The 16,216-nt window shown below is 49.1% G+C and overlaps 1 protein-coding gene across 1 annotated transcript in view; it reads right to left on the reverse strand.

Annotated features, from left to right (window-relative positions):
- Nucleotides 1-3,443: 3,443 nt before the first annotated feature.
- LOC139423562 (uncharacterized) overlaps nucleotides 3,444-16,216 on the reverse strand; it is a 26,847-nt gene continuing 14,074 nt past the window's right edge. The window contains exons 2-3 of the mRNA XM_071175154.1: nucleotides 3,755-4,807; nucleotides 3,444-3,532 (exon numbers count right to left, since the gene is read on the reverse strand). Of these exons, the coding sequence (XP_071031255.1) occupies nucleotides 3,444-3,532; nucleotides 3,755-4,807 (1,142 nt within the window). The remainder of the gene's footprint in view (nucleotides 3,533-3,754; nucleotides 4,808-16,216) is intronic.

Here is a 16,216-nt window from a genome sequence, read left to right on the forward strand (position 1 = left end):
TGCTGCTGGGTGGTTTGTACATATGGTGCTGCTGGGTAGTTTGTACATACGGTGCTGCTGGGTGGTTTGTACATATGGTGCTGCTGGGTGGTTTGTACATACGGTGCTGCTGGGTGGTTTGTACATATGGTGCTGCCGGGTGGTTTGTACATATGGTGTTGCTGGGTGGTTTGTACATACGGTACTGCTGGGTGGTTTGTACATATGGTGCTGCCGGGTAGTTTGTACATATGGTGCTGCTGGGTAGTTTGTACATATGGTGCTGCCGGGAGGTTTGTACATACGGTGGTGCTGGGTGGTTTGTACATATGGTGCTGCTGGGTAGTTTGTACATATGGTGCTGCTGGGTGGTTTGTACATACGGTGCTACTGGGTGGTTTGTACATACGGTGCTGCTGGGTGGTTTGTACATATGGTGTTGCTGGGTGGTTTGTACATACGGTACTGCTGGGTGGTTTGTACATATGGTGCTGCCTGGTAGTTTGTACATATGGTGCTGCTGGGTGGTTTGTACATATGGTGCTGCTGGGTAGTTTGTACATACGGTGCTGCTGGGTGGTTTGTACATATGGTGCTGCTGGGTGGTTTGTCCATACGGTGCTGCTGGGTGGTTTGTACATATGGTGCTGCCGGGTGGTTTGTACATATGGTGTTGCTGGGTGGTTTGTACATACGGTACTGCTGGGTGGTTTGTACATATGGTGCTGCCGGGTAGTTTGTACATATGGTGCTGCTGGGTAGTTTGTACATATGGTGCTGCCGGGTAGTTTGTACATACGGTGCTGCTGGGTGGTTTGTACATATGGTGCTGCTGGGTAGTTTGTACATATGGTGCTGCTGGGTGGTTTGTACATACGGTGCTGCTGGGTGGTTTGTACATACGGTGCTGCTGGGTGGTTTGTACATATGGTGCTGCCGGGTAGTTTGTACATATGGTGCTGCTGGGTAGTTTGTACATATGGTGCTGCCGGGTGGTTTGTACATATGGTGCTGCTGGGTAGTTTGTACATATGGTGCTGCTGGGAGGTTTGTACATATGGTGCTGCTGGGTGGTTTGTACATATGGTGCTGCCGGGTGGTTTGTACATATGGTGCTGCCGGGTGGTTTGTACATATGGTGCTGCTGGGTGGTTTGTACATATGGTGCTGCTGGGTGGTTTGTACATATGGTGCTGCTGGGTGGTTTGTACATATGGTGCTGCTGGGAGGTTTGTACATATGGTGCTGCTGGGTGGTTTGTACATATGGTGCTGCTGGGTGGTTTGTACATATGGTGCTGCCGGGTGGTTTGTACATATGGTGCTGCTGGGTGGTTTGTACATATGGTGCTGTTGGGTGGTTTGTACATATGGTGCTGCTGGGTGGTTTGTACATATGGTGCTGCTGGGAGGTTTGTACATATGATGCTGCTGGGTGGTTTGTACATATGGTGCTGCTGGGTGGTTTGTACATACGGTGCTGCTGGGAGGTTTGTACATATGGTGCTGCTGGGTGGTTTGTACATATGGTGCTGCTGGGTGGTTTGTACATATGGTGTTGCTGGGTGGTTTGTACATACGGTACTGCTGGGTGGTTTGTACATATGGTGCTGCTGGGTGGTTTGTACATATGGTGCTGCTGGGTGGTTTGTACATATGGTGCTGCTGGGTGGTTTGTACATATGGTGCTGCTGGGAGGTTTGTACATATGATGCTGCTGGGTGGTTTGTACATATGGTGCTGCTGGGTGGTTTGTACATATGGTGTTGCTGGGTGGTTTGTACATACGGTACTGCTGGGTGGTTTGTACATATGGTGCTGCTGGGTGGTTTGTACATATGGTGCTGCTGGGTGGTTTGTACATATGGTGCTGCTGGGTGGTTTGTACATATGGTGCTGCTGGGAGGTTTGTACATATGATGCTGCTGGGTGGTTTGTACATATGGTGCTGCTGGGTGGTTTGTACATATGGTGTTGCTGGGTGGTTTGTACATACGGTACTGCTGGGTGGTTTGTACATATGATGCTGCTGGGTGGTTTGTACATATGGTGCTGCTGGGTGGTTTGTACATATGGTGCTGCTGGGTGGTTTGTACATATGGTGCTGCTGGGAGGTTTGTACATATGGTGCTGCTGGGAGGTTTGTACATATGGTGCTGCTGGGTGGTTTGTACATATGGTGCTGCTGGGTGGTTTGTACATATGGTGTTGCTGGGTGGTTTGTACATACGGTACTGCTGGGTGGTTTGTACATATGGTGCTGCTGGGTGGTTTGTACATATGGTGCTGCTGGGTGGTTTGTACATATGGTGCTGCTGGGTGGTTTGTACATATGGTGCTGCTGGGAGGTTTGTACATATGATGCTGCTGGGTGGTTTGTACATATGGTGCTGCTGGGTGGTTTGTACATATGGTGTTGCTGGGTGGTTTGTACATACGGTACTGCTGGGTGGTTTGTACATATGGTGCTGCTGGGTGGTTTGTACATACGGTGCTGCTGGGTAGTTTGTACATATGGTGCTGCTGGGTGGTTTGTACATATGGTGCTGCTGGGAGGTTTGTACATATGATGCTGCTGGGTGGTTTGTGCATATGGTGCTGCTGGGTGGTTTGTACATATGGTGCTGCCGGGTGGTTTGTACATATGGTGCTGCTGTGTAGTTTGTACATACGGTGCTGCTGGGTGGTTTGTACATATGGTGCTGCTGGGTGGTTTGTACATATGGTGCTGCTGGGTAGTTTGTACATACGGTGCTGCTGGGTAGTTTGTACATATGGTGCTGCTGGGTGGTTTGTACATATGGTGCTGCTGGGTGGTTTGTACATATGGTGCTGCTGGGAGGTTTGTACATATGATGCTGCTGGGTGGTTTGTACATATGGTGCTGCTGGGTGGTTTGTACATATGGTGTTGCTGGGTGGTTTGTACATACGGTACTGCTGGGTGGTTTGTACATATGGTGCTGCTGGGTGGTTTGTACATATGGTGCTGCTGGGTGGTTTGTACATATGGTGTTGCTGGGTAGTTTGTACATATGGTGCTGCTGGGAGGTTTGTACATATGATGCTGCTGGGTGGTTGAAGAAAAAGCCACCACCTGCCAGAGTAAATGTATACCCCCAACAAGTCCTAGAGATCAAGATCAAAAGTCTGAGCTGAAATGCAATCTACATTATGTCCAGATCAGAAACATCATATATAATCACATTTTTGCTCTATGATAGATACTCAACAATAGTGTATTATTACAGTACATGACAACAGACTGTTTAGCAAGACCATTGGCTGTATTGTGGTAGGATTTAGACAGCATTATTAGCCATTTCTCAGAGCTTTACAGACGGTATAACACAGTAATTCTCTGTTTGTGAGTACTTTAAACATGGAACTTGGCTGTCTTGCTGTGGTTTAATTTTGTCTGTTTCTTTTGGGCGGGCTCCAGCGTATGCTGCAGATGGACACATTCTCACAGAACAGCTCTCTGCTCTCCGCCCTCCGCCCTCCGCCCTCCAGCCCGTCTCGTCTGGTTTGTGGCCCCAGCCATGCTCATGCCCCCTGGAGACGCTGGACCCGCTGGACTATCAAGATGTTGTGTTGTCTAGTATCATGTCTCCGTGCCCCAGTTGTATACCATCTTACTTCTGTGTCGTCTCTTTTTCTCCACCTCAGTGTGCCTGAGACATACAGACGGATTTGTATCATTTTCCCATGTGTGTATATGTGGGTGTGTGTGTGTGTGCGTATGTGCCACAGCCATCCTTGATTTCAGTTCTGTACCATTCATATTCATATTTCCTCTTCCAACCACACTAAGGTTGTCTAGCACAACAACAAATAGAACACTCATTATAGTGGAGTCTGGCGGCTGGGGCTCTGGGGATGGAGGGACTGGGGCTCTGGGGCTGGAGGGACTGGGGCTCTGGGGCTGGGGGAGACTGGGGCTCTGGGCCAGGAGGGAATGGGGCTCTGGGGCTGGAGGGACTGGGGCTCTGGGACAGGAGGGACTGGGGCTCTGGGACAGGAGGGACTGGGGCTCTGGGGCTGGAGGGACTGGGGCTCTGGGACAGGAGGAGACTGGGGCTCTGGGGCTGGAGGGACTGGGGCTCTGGGGCTGGAGGGACTGGGGCTCTGGAGCTGGAGGGACTGGGGCTCTGGGACAGGAGGGACTGGGGCTCTGGGGCTGGATGGACTGGGGCTCTGGGGCTGGGGGAGACTGGGGCTCTGGGCCAGGAGGGAATGGGGCTCTGGGGCTGGAGTGACTGGGGCTCTGGGACAGGAGGGACTGGGGCTCTGGGACAGGAGGGACTGGGGCTCTGGGGCTGGAGGGACTGGGGCTCTGGGACAGGAGGGACTGGGGCTCTGGGACAGGAGGAACTGGGGCTCTGGGACAGGAGGGACTGGGGCTCTGGGGCTGGAGGGCCTGGGGCTCTGGGACAGGAGGGACTGGGGCTCTGGGGCAGGAGGGACTGGGGCTCTGGGGCAGGAGGGACTGGGGCTCTGGGACTGCAGGAACTGGGGCTCTGGGACTGGAGGGACTGGGGCTCTGGGACAGGAGGGACTGGGGCTCTGGGACTGGAGGGTCTGAGGTTCTGGGGCAGAAGGGACTGGGGCTCTGGGACTGGACGGACTGGGTCTCTGGGGCTGGGGGAGACTGGGGCTCTGGGGCCAGGTGAGACTGGGGCTCTGGGGCTGGGGTAGACTGGGGCTCTGAGGCTGGAGGGTCTGGGGCTCTGGGACTGGATCCCTTGTGGCTCTTATGAGGTTTCATACTGAGGAGCAGAAAGAGCCTAATGATGGAGCTATTCACACTAACGATTACAGCATGTTTCCCTGTATGACACACAGAGATCTAAGAGGTTTAATCATACTGATTTAATGATCCTCTCCCATTAGCAGGGTGTGGGGAGGGAGGGCAGTAAACCAAGCCAGCTTTTGAGACTAAACTCACTGGCCATTGATTTTCTACAGTGGATAGATGTTCATCATTCAGACTGGGCGATACAGGAAGAGGATGGAGTGAGGCACCTCGCTGAACAGCAGACCACCGACACCAGATACCCCACCATGGTTACAGCCAACATCCAGTGGCTGCAGACAGTTTGGAAACCCAATATGAACATCACTAACCATCTGGAGAAAGGACAGCAGTGGACTTTTCACATATGCTTTAGAGCTTATCTGTGTACTGAAATACTGTCAGAATGTCTTTCAACTCCGTCACAGCCATGTACTGTATGTAACCCTGCAGATTGGGGCAAAGAGACGACAGGTCAGCAATTACTTTGTGAAAGGGAAAGGAGGGAAGGGGACTGTTTTAGCGGCTCAGTGGGAGCATGAAAGGGCTGCGGACCCCTTCCCCCTCTCAGAGGGCACCATTAACGCCTTGAGAGGGGGGCATTTCCAAAGCTGGGTAAGGGTGGAGAATATACAGCATCTGGAAAGCATTATGCTGTTACTGCCCAAGGGTGAGACATAGGAGGAATAAGAGCAGGGAGAATGTGTGTGTGTGTGTGTGTGTGTGTGTGTGTGTGTGTGTGTGTGTGTGTGTGTGTGTGTGTGTGTGTGTGTGTGTGTGTGTGTGTGTGTGTGTGTGTGTGTGTGTGTGTGTGTGTGTGTGTGTGAGTGAGAGAGAGAGTGTTTGTGTTTTGGTTTTTACTATCCTTGTGGGGACTGAGGGGTTAGGTTTAGGGTTAGGTTTAGTTTTAGGGTTAGGGTTAGGGTTAGGATTTTGGGGTAGGGTTAAAGTTAAGAGTTAGGGTTAGGTTGAGGGAAAAAAGGATTTTGAATGGGAATCAATTGTTTGGTCCCCATACGGATAGAAAAACGCGCGCGTGTGTGTGTAGTCAATTACATTTGTGGGTCAGAGAATGTATTAGCAATTTTAAAAAAGAGAGAGGACGATGGAGGAGGCTGAGAAGGAGAGATGGAGGGGAGATAAGGATCAAGGGACAGAGCGATAGTGTGTACATAGGCAGTGGGAATGTGTGAGTGTGTGACCTAGCGCCATGCAGTGTGCTGTATGAGTCTTTGTTCCTGCTAGTCGTTTGAAGACTGGACCTTTTCACTGGGAGGCAGGATGTAGAGATCAGGAACCTTGGCAACAGAACAGTTCCATCTGGGCCTGGGCTAGAAACAAAATGGCTTTGTGTGAGTGTGTTAGAGAGAGACACCCTTATCCCATCCTCACCCCCAGCCGGCTCGGCCCAGCCTCAGGCAGGGTACACGAGGTGCTCCCCCCTCATCAGTCGTCCCAGCAGCCCAGGACCAGCCAGCTGACGTGGGCCTGGGGAGAGGGAACAGAGTAGCTAATGGCTCACACACAGCACATGACCTTCACTGAGACACATGCAGACACAGAGCAGGTCCCACTCCAATCAGCAGCACACACTTATATCATCTAGAATTTCAGGGAGAAGAGGAAGCCAGCTGATTCAGAACAGATTGTGATACAACAGGTTACATAGGGGTTACATGAGACAGGGAGGGAGATTTGATGTAATACTCATAGTTCCTTTTATCCAAAGGAGCTATTGTTGGGATTTGGGGGTTGTCAGGAAGATATTATAGGTTGGTGAAAGGTTCAACATTGTCAGATACAAATGAAGCAGGCCCCAGGGAGAAGTAGAGCATGCTGGGTATTGGAGTATACTGATCCATATCTCTCCCCATAGGCCATAAGACTGATCACAAAGCAAATACTCCCCTAGTCTCCACTCACAGAGCAATTTACTGTTATGGAGCCATCTGGGATAAATGAAAAGAAGGGGGTTTCTCGGCCAACTCTGGAACTCGCTCCCCCATTTCGTGAGATTTTCTTGGCTGTGGAGCGTTCACACCCCCACCCCCTTGAAGTCATTTTTTAAGAGCTAGTCGAGCCTTCTCCATAACATGAGTACATGCTGTGCTAGGCCAAGTGCCCGCGGCACACTAGAGACAATAACTGGACGTTAAACCTACCTCCCCCCTACCCCCGCACCACCAGCTCATTCCCCTCTAGTACTCTAGTCCTCTACCTCCCCCTACCCCAGCACCACCAGCTCATTCCCCAGCCACCCTCCACTACCACCTCACATCCCTCTAGTACTCTAGTCCTCTACCTCCCCCTACCCCCGCACCACCAGCTCATTCCCCAGCCACCCTCCACTACCACCTCACATCCCTCTAGTACTCTAGTCCTCTACCTCCCCCTACCCCCGCACCACCAGCTCATTCCCCAGCCACCCTCCACTACCACCTCACATCCCTCTAGTACTCTAGTCCTCTACCTCCCCCTACCCCCGCACCACCAGCTCATTCCCCAGCCACCCTCCACTACCACCTCACATCTCTCTAGTACTCTAGTCCTCTACCTCCCCCTACCCCCGCACCACCAGCTCATTCCCCAGCCACCCTCCACTACCACCTCACATCCCTCTAGTACTCTAGTCCTATACCTCTCTCTCCTCCACTCCCTCAGTCTCTGTCCCCCCGCCTCATTCTCCACCCCCTCCCTCTCTTCCACATACTTATTTTCTCAACCCCCCTCTCTCTCCTCCACCCCCTCCCTCTCTCCTCTTCTCCCTGCCATCCATCGCTTGGGCTGTTATTGAGCATGCATTTCACAGACACTCCCTTAGAGACCGGTGACCTCATCACTGGGCAGGAAGTCAGGGGTTCGTGTTCCTCCTTTTGTGAAAGTAATCCCACACTCAATATTTTATTCAAGAGGGAGTGGAGTGGATGAGTGGAGAGTGGTCTGGCGGAGGGAAGGAGGGGGTGTGGAGGCCCCTAACTCAGTTGATTCTCAGTAGTGCTCACTGCTCATGACACATCATCATGATCACTTGACTATACTTGACTATACTATGCATTAAAACCACGGGAGGCCGGTGCGGGGAGGACAGCTGATCATAGTGTCTGGAATGGAGTGAATGGACCATGTGTTTGATTCCATTCCATTTATTCCTTTCCAGCCATTATTATGAGCCTGTCCTCCACAATGAAGGTGCCACCAGGAACCAAAAGGAACCAAAAGGCCCTCTGTGAAAAGCATTTCTAGATCCAGGTTCGAAGCAGCTGAACTTTCACAACTGGTCTAGACTGGACTGCAATGTGGCAGTGGAACAATGTGGAAGAGGAAGGACTGAAACAGAAAAGCCACAGAAAAGAAAAGAGAAGAACGATTCGACATAGAGAAGAACGATTCGACATAGAGAAGTTGTAAATGAAGCACAAAATATCAAAAGGAATGGAGAACCGATCCGTCTGATTGGTTAGACACATGCTGTAGGCTACTGTATCTTTCTGTGAAAACCCAAGTCAATGTGTCGTAAAAACATGGAGACGGAGAGACAAACTGACTGGAAACTTCTGTCCCTGATGTGAGTCAATGAATTTGACTGACGGTTTATTGCTGCCAGGGTGCTATTGCTGTATTCTGATGACATCAAGGAAATGCCTAGGCAAGGCTGAAGCAAAGCTGATTCAACTCTACAGCTGCTTCTCCTCAGGCAGCAGCAACAGGAACACACCCACCTGGCCTGCTGCCTTCTACACAGAGGAGGTGGTGGGGGCAGGCATCAGCTCTTTCTCTCAGGGGGCCCTACTGTGGACTAGGAAGATCACACACATACGTGCACACGCACACGGACATATATGCACGTGCACATGGACACATATATACATGAATGCACACACACACACACACACATACACACACACACACACAGTGCACACACACACCTAGTCAGTACCTGACTCCCTGTTTAACTTCATGGTTGTCTTTGAAGTGGCACCAGTGGGTCCTCACCAGTGTGCAGATTAGATTAGAGTAGAATAGATTATTCGTCACATTACATTTACACTACCAAACTCTTAGATTTGAATAAACACTGTCTGTAAAGGCTATGAAAGTAATTGGTTATTATGATTTTAGCTATGATTTACATTACATTAGTGATAGTGTTTATTTTTGTATGTAAAGTATCAATATATACATTGCAATGGTTAGGTCTATTTAAATACACGGAGCACGCCAAACATTAGGAACACCCTCCTAATTTTGAGTTGCAGCCCCCCACCCCCCATCCCCCATCAATAAGGGATCATAGCTTTCACCTGGATTCACCTGGTCAGTCTACATCATGGAACGAGTGTTCTTAATATTTTTGTAGACTCAGTACATGTTACCTTATCATCAGGTCAAGCCCTACAAGACGACCTTTCCTTTTCAATTTCTCACAATAAGTTTTACATAAGAAAGAAGAGAAGAGAGTGGAAAAGAAAGAGAGATAGAAATGGAGCGGGAGAGAGAGAGAGAGAGAGAGAGAGAGAGAGAGAGAGAGAGAGAGAGAGAGAGAGAGAGAGAGAGAGAGACAGAGAGAGAGAGAGAGAGAGAGAGAGAGAGAGAGAGAGAGAGAGAGAGAGTAGTGAGAAAGACCATTTTTGATCAATGCCTTCAGTGTGTTTCATCCAGCTGGCATGTGAGAGCTGCGAGCAGACATTCATGGCAGATCGATTCAGAAACTGGGGGGCACAAGCATCAGGATTTTGAGGTTAAACTTTGCACGCACAGTCACTCACAAGAACAAAGTCAAACTGACACATACACTCACCTATCATTTATATTTCACAGACACACCTGCATTCCCTCCTTCCCTCAGTCTCCAGGACAGTCATCCCCAGTGAGTCTGTACATGTCTGTTACTGCCAGGTCTGGCTTTCTGCTGACGGTGCACAAACACACACTGTTGCTCCAGAGGGGTGTGTTGGGGCCTGGCCACTCCCGGCCCGCACGACACAGAGACAGCAGCGCTGCCAGAAAGCAACACACAGCAGCTCCACAGAAAAGGAGAAAAACAGACAGAGCAGGCCAGGGAAAGAGGGGGGCAGAGAGGAGAGGGGTGGGGGTGAATTCACTGAGGAGGCTGTGGAGTCTCATCACTCTGCCTACAGGGACATTGGTGGGTCTGTGCCCAGATGTGAGGGAGGGAATGGATGGAGGGATGGAGGGATGGATGGACACAGAAGTGACAGTAAGATCCAGTGTGTCTGAATCCCTGCCAATCCCTCCAGTCATTCTCATGGTGCTGCCTCTACAACAAATCTCTTATGTTTCCAGGACATTTCATTCCCCACCCGCTGCTGATTCTGGCACACACCACCTCAGGGCCGTCTCACATATTCTAGTGTTGGATACACACTCTTAGTAGACACCGCATAAGCACGCACACAGACACACACACACGCAACCACACACACACAGCGAGTCAGTGGAACAGAAGGCAGCGGCAACACATACTCTGTCGTCCTCTTCCAGAGATATGCTAATTAGCAGTGACACAGTCATCCAGTGATAAGGAAGTACTATAAAAACAGTGCCTCATGTCTTAGGAAGTGAATGTCATCAGTTACGCTCTCAACCAGCCCTTTCTGCATTGTACTCGATGTGGAGTCCCTGTGGTTTGATAGCCTTTCTCTCCTCCCCTCTCTCTCTCTCTCTCTCTCTCTCTCTCCCTCTCTCTCTCTCTCTCTCTCTCTTTCTCCCTCTCTCTCTCTCTCTCTCTCTCTCTCTCTCTCTCTCTCTCTCTCTCTCTCTCTCTCTCTCTCTCTCTCTCTCTCTCTCTCTCTCTCTCTCTCTCTGTCTCTGTGCCATGATTCATGCTGCAGTGAAACAGAACATTCAGATAAAATAACTGCTAGGAGACCGGGAGGACATTCACAGATAAACTATGAACATACTCCTTACACAATAAGAACATTCAGACCTGCATTCAGAGAGGAACTGCACTCACTCACTGACACTCAGTCCAAGATGGTGCCTTGTCCTCTGTTGGCCTAATGATGCAGTTACTGCCATGAGATTGTCCAATTAGCATAGCCCCTCAATGTCTAATTATATATCGAACCTTTATTTAACTAGGCAAGTCAGTTAAGAACAAATTCGTATTTGAAATGACGGCCTACCCCAGCCAAACCCGAACAATGTTGGGCCAATTGTGAGCCGCCCTACGGGAATCCCGATCACGGCCAGTTGTGATACAGCCTGGATTCGAACCAGGGTTTCTGTAGTGATGCCTCTAGCACTGAGATGCAGTGCCTTAGACTGCATTATCTCACAAGCTGAAAGCTTTACATCAAAACTAGGTCAAGGAAAAATAGCACATAAGTTGAAGAGCTTGCCAAGGGCCAGAGTGACACTAAAGTGTTACAGGGATGAAATAATCAGCAAGAGAAAAGGGGGCGAGGGAGTGAGTTAGGGAGGGAAGGAAGGAGGGAGCGAGGGCAAGAAAGAGAGCATGTAACTGTGAGGAGAGGAGCAGGGTCAAGGGGGAGATTGGGAGCGAGAGATAAGCAAAGGTTGGTGGGTGTCTGGTGGCTCCAAGGTCACAGAGGTCAGCCAGAGCGGAGGAAAGGTTGAACGTCATGACTCATTGCTATGTGGGAAAGACGGAGGGAGAGAGAGAGGAAATAGTTTCAGGTCTGTTTGGGATAATTGAAGTGCATCCCTCAGCTGTAGTTGCTTGTGGAGTGTGGGAGTGTAGGGAGAGAGGGAGAAAGAGAGAGAGAGAGAGAGAGAGAGAGAGAGAGAGAGAGAGAGAGAGAGAGAGAGAGAGAGAGGGAGAGAGAGAGAGAGAGAGAGAAAGGAGTAAGGAAGGAGAAAGGGAGAGAAAGAGAGAGAGATGGAGGGAGGGTTCAGTGCCTGGGCAGGTCTGGTTCCCATTAGACAAGAGGCCCAGAGGGTGGGTTTGTTTGTACAGGCAGAACGTCCCATAGGAGCAGGGGAGGCAGAGGAAGGCTGATGATGTCACTACGCCCTATTGGGCCCCTACAGAGGGCATATCAACTGCCCTGGTTCACTCTTTCACCCTCTCACCCCTCCAATCCCCTCATCCCTCCACCCCAGTCCACCCGTTTGGAAAGAATTGAAACAAACGGCTAACTTCTAAATTGTTTACGGATGTTGTCTGTTTGTGTGTTATTCATGAGAGCTGAGCTGAGAGGTCCTGTCATGACTCCTCTTCTCCTTGGCCTGGCCCAGAACAGAGGATCATCTGCTGCTATCCTTTGACGGATGTGTCATTCACCTGTGAACGAACCAACCTAGCTTCTGCAGTTGAATCAGCCTACTGCCTCACTGCGGCCTAATAGGCATGTGCAGACAGGTCTATCACTCACATGGCCCATGGGCTGGGTTGTATCAGAGCCAGTTACACACACACACACACACACATACACTCCTTTTACACATTATAATTACAGGCCAATTAACTACCGATGTGACTTTCCATCATTTCATGAATCATAACAAATGCCTCTTATGTCACCCATTACATGTGTGGGTGCTGTTATTGACAGCTGTTATATTGCATGCTATCCCCAGCTCATTCATTATCTCCGCTGACCACCATCTCCGTAGTTTGTGTCATTTTCACCATGACAACAATGGTTTCCTTGGTGTTTGTGACCTAACTGTTTCTCACTTTTCCCTCCTGGTCGATGGCTGTTAGAGAGAGCAACAGCCTCAGGCACAGAGGGATGAATGGAAGGCACCGCCGTTGATTGCGGCCTATAAAGGAGCAACAAGGACACTATGACGAACACGCAGCAGCGTTAATAGGTTAATAAGGCCTGTAGGGTCTGATTGGAGCAGCATGACTCTGACTCAACTATGGTGCAACAGACAGACGGGACCAGAAACAGTTGTGGTTAGAGCAGAGACAGAAGAGGAAGCAAGACATCCCACTCCCTCAATTTTTCTGTTTCAATGTGATTCACTGAACTAGGCAGACCAGACCCAGCTGCTATCGAATTGATGTCTATGGGAGAGCCGACCCTTAAGCTCCTGAGTGGCGCAGCGGTCTGAGGCACTGCATCTCAGTGCAAGAGGTGTCACTACAGTCCCTTGTTTGAATCCAGGCTGCATCACATCTGGCTGTGATTGGGAGTCCCATAGGGTGGTGCTCAATTGACCCAGTGTTGTCCAGGTTTGGCCGGGGGTAGGTCGTCATTGTAAATATGAATTTGTTCTTAACTGACTTGCCTAGTTAAATAAAGGTTCAATAAAAAAAGTAGACCCGTACTGACCATTTTTTCCAATGGTAAACGGCCTGAGTGAACTATCTTAATTTATCCACCATCTTAGGTTAGAGTGTCTGAATCCAAACTGAACAGACACCTGGTTAGGTTAGGGTTAAGGAGTGGTTGAGGAAATCGTCTCAACTGGAGCTCACTAGAACGTCACATATGGTTGAACGGGGGAAAGTAGGGGGATGTGGAGGGAGTCGTGATGTTTCACTCCTGGTTCCACTGAAACAAGGTCCGGTTCGGTAATGTAGCACTGATTTATAGAGCCCAGACCAGAACTTCACTCCAACTTTTCCTGGAATTCGAGGCCTTTTGGTGGGAGAGGGAGCAGGGTGTTAAGGGGTGAGTGTGGTCCGAAGGCCAGGGAAGGAGCTATATGTCACCCGTGGCCGTTAAATCAATTCTCCTCCAGATGGGTTTCAGGAGGTTGAAAGCTAATGAACGATCTCTTCCCCCTGCCTGTCCATTGCATTGAGTTACACACTTCACCCTGTCTATCCCTATAGGGTAGATCTGTTTCTCAAAGATGGAACCCTACAGTTCAACTATGCTATTTGAGCTAAGGGGTCAACAATTAGGTAACTAGCATTTCCCTGGCTCAAGTAGTCAGCTGAAGACCGTAGAGGATAAGTGGACTGGTTTGTAACAGTCCAACTGATTACAATAGTTCAGACTGAACAGTATGCACATTGAGACAGTGAATCAGCCACACTGTTGTTCTGTTGGCTGTGGATGCACATGCACGTAGAGACAAGCATGTGTAACCTTATACGTATATAGAGTCCCTTGAGCAACTGCATATGAGATTTTGTGTGTGTTGTGTGTGTGACTTGTGTGTGTGTGTGCGTGTTTGTGCATGCACCTGTAGGTGTGTGTGTTAGTGTGATAATAAAAAGGGCCCGTGTGTATCTCTATTACTGTACTGTTCTGCCCTTTGAACCAGTTTCTCAATGAGCCACACCAGCAGCCTAATAAGTTATTGTCAGCAACAATGCCTCTTATGCAACAGAAAGAGGACAAACCCTCCAGCAAGTTACCAACACCCACACAGACCCACAGCGTATTAGCATTATAAGCCTGTTGCTGTTATAGTTTCACCATGGAGTCGTAAAACTATCCGAACCATCTCAACCAATCTGCTTCAATTTAACATGATCACTGATAGCCCTGGAAGAGGGGTTCGTGTGAGCCTTTAATTTAAGCCTGCTCTCTTTTGTGTTAGCTCGCAGCGATGTTCGTCACTTTATGGAGCATTCTTCAGGACAGTTTCACTGTTGCCAAACTCTGACTTTCAAGATAAACACTGGATGTTTTCCAGCATTACAGCTCGGTCCATGGTCACAAAACACTTCCATACCACCACAGAGCGTTAATCTCACACACACACACACACACACACACACACACACACACACACACACACACACACACACACACACACACACACACACACACACACACACACGCGCGCACACACACACACACACACACACACACACACACACACCTCCCGCTCATGGGGTAGTGTAGTAGGAATCTGAGGCTGAACAGGCTTGGTTCTAACAGGGATCTAATGTGCCCCCCGTCTCTTACATTTCCCATAGGCCACCCCTAATTCCTAGCGAGGGAAGATTCCATAATTCCTTGGAGGGACGACTGCTCTGCTTGGCCTGCCCTCCTCACAATGAACTCTGTCCCATGTGTCAACTGCTCTCTTTTCATTAACAAACCAGTCTTCCTGGTGTGTGTGTGTTGCAGTGACTGTTCTATCTGTTGCCTTAGATTAGCTTTGACTTTTGTTTGGATAAAATGGCATGACTCCTGTCATACTACCCAGTGAGTCCATCTGGCAGGCCTGGAGGCTGAAAGTGGGTTCACAAAGGAAACTACTTACAGTCTTCATCATGTGGAAACCTCAGTCAGTCTCAGTGTATGCCAGGCAGACAGCTGTGCTTGACACCGTGATTCCCATCATATTATTCAATAAGAAATCCAATATATGGCAACACACTCCACTCATCTGTCATCATCTACTTAAGCTGGAAAAGTGTCTGTCACGCCCTGACCTTAGAGAGACATTTTATTTCTCTATTTGGTTAGGTCAGGGTGTGATGTGGGGTGGGCATTCTATGTTTTGTTTTTCTATGATTTTGTATTTCTATGTTTTGGACGGGTATGGTTCTCAATCAGGGACAGCTGTCTATCGTTGTCTCTGATTGGGAACCATACTTAGGTAGCCCTTTTCCCTCCTTTCTTTGTGGGAAGTTAACTTTGGTTGGGGCACATTGCCCTTAAGCTTCACGGTTGTTTTGTATTGTTTATTGTTTTTGTCAGCGTTATTTCTAAATAAAAGGAATATGTACGCTCACCACGCTATGTCTACTTCATTCGACGGCTGTGACAGTGTCGGCTCGGTCTGGGCTTCAGCTGGGAAAAAATGACGTATTAATGCAATAAGGCCAGAGTCAGGTTTCCTCATCAATGTTCAGCATGATTGTGAGACGGCCAGGGTGCTAGTTTTGATTATAAACTGAGTTGTTCGAGCCCTGAATGCTGATTGCCTGACAGCAGTGGTATATCAGACCCTATATCACGGGTACGACAAAACATTTATTTTTACTGCTGGTTGATGCTTATTTATAAAACCCTCTTAGGCCTAACTTCCCCCTATCTGAGATATCTACTGCAGCCCTCATCCTCCACATACAACACCCGTTCTGCCAGTCACATTCTGTTAAAGGTCCCCAAAGCACACACATCCCTGGGTCGCTCCTCTTTTCAATTTGCTGCAGCTAGGGACTGGAAGGAGCTGCAAGAAACACTCAAACTGGACAGTTTTATCTCAGTCTCTTCATTCAAAGACTCAATCATGGACACTCTTACTGACAGTTGTGGCTGCTTTGTGGATGTATTGTTGTCTCTAGCTTCTTGCCCTTTGCCCTTTGTGCTGTTGTCTGTGCCCAATAATGTTTGTACCATGTTTTGTGCTGCTACCATGTTGTGCTGCTACCATGTTGTTGTCATGTTGTGTTGCTACCATGCTGTGTTGTCATGTGTTTCTGCCTTGCTATGTTGTTGTCTTTATGTCTCTCTTTATGTAGTGTTGTGTTGTCTCTGTTGTTGTGATGTGTGTTTTGTCCTATATTTATATTGTATTTATTTGAATCCCAGGCC

Source organism: Oncorhynchus clarkii, chromosome 13 (assembly GCF_045791955.1).
Source record: "Oncorhynchus clarkii lewisi isolate Uvic-CL-2024 chromosome 13, UVic_Ocla_1.0, whole genome shotgun sequence".
NCBI classification, from domain to species: domain Eukaryota; kingdom Metazoa; phylum Chordata; class Actinopteri; order Salmoniformes; family Salmonidae; genus Oncorhynchus; species Oncorhynchus clarkii.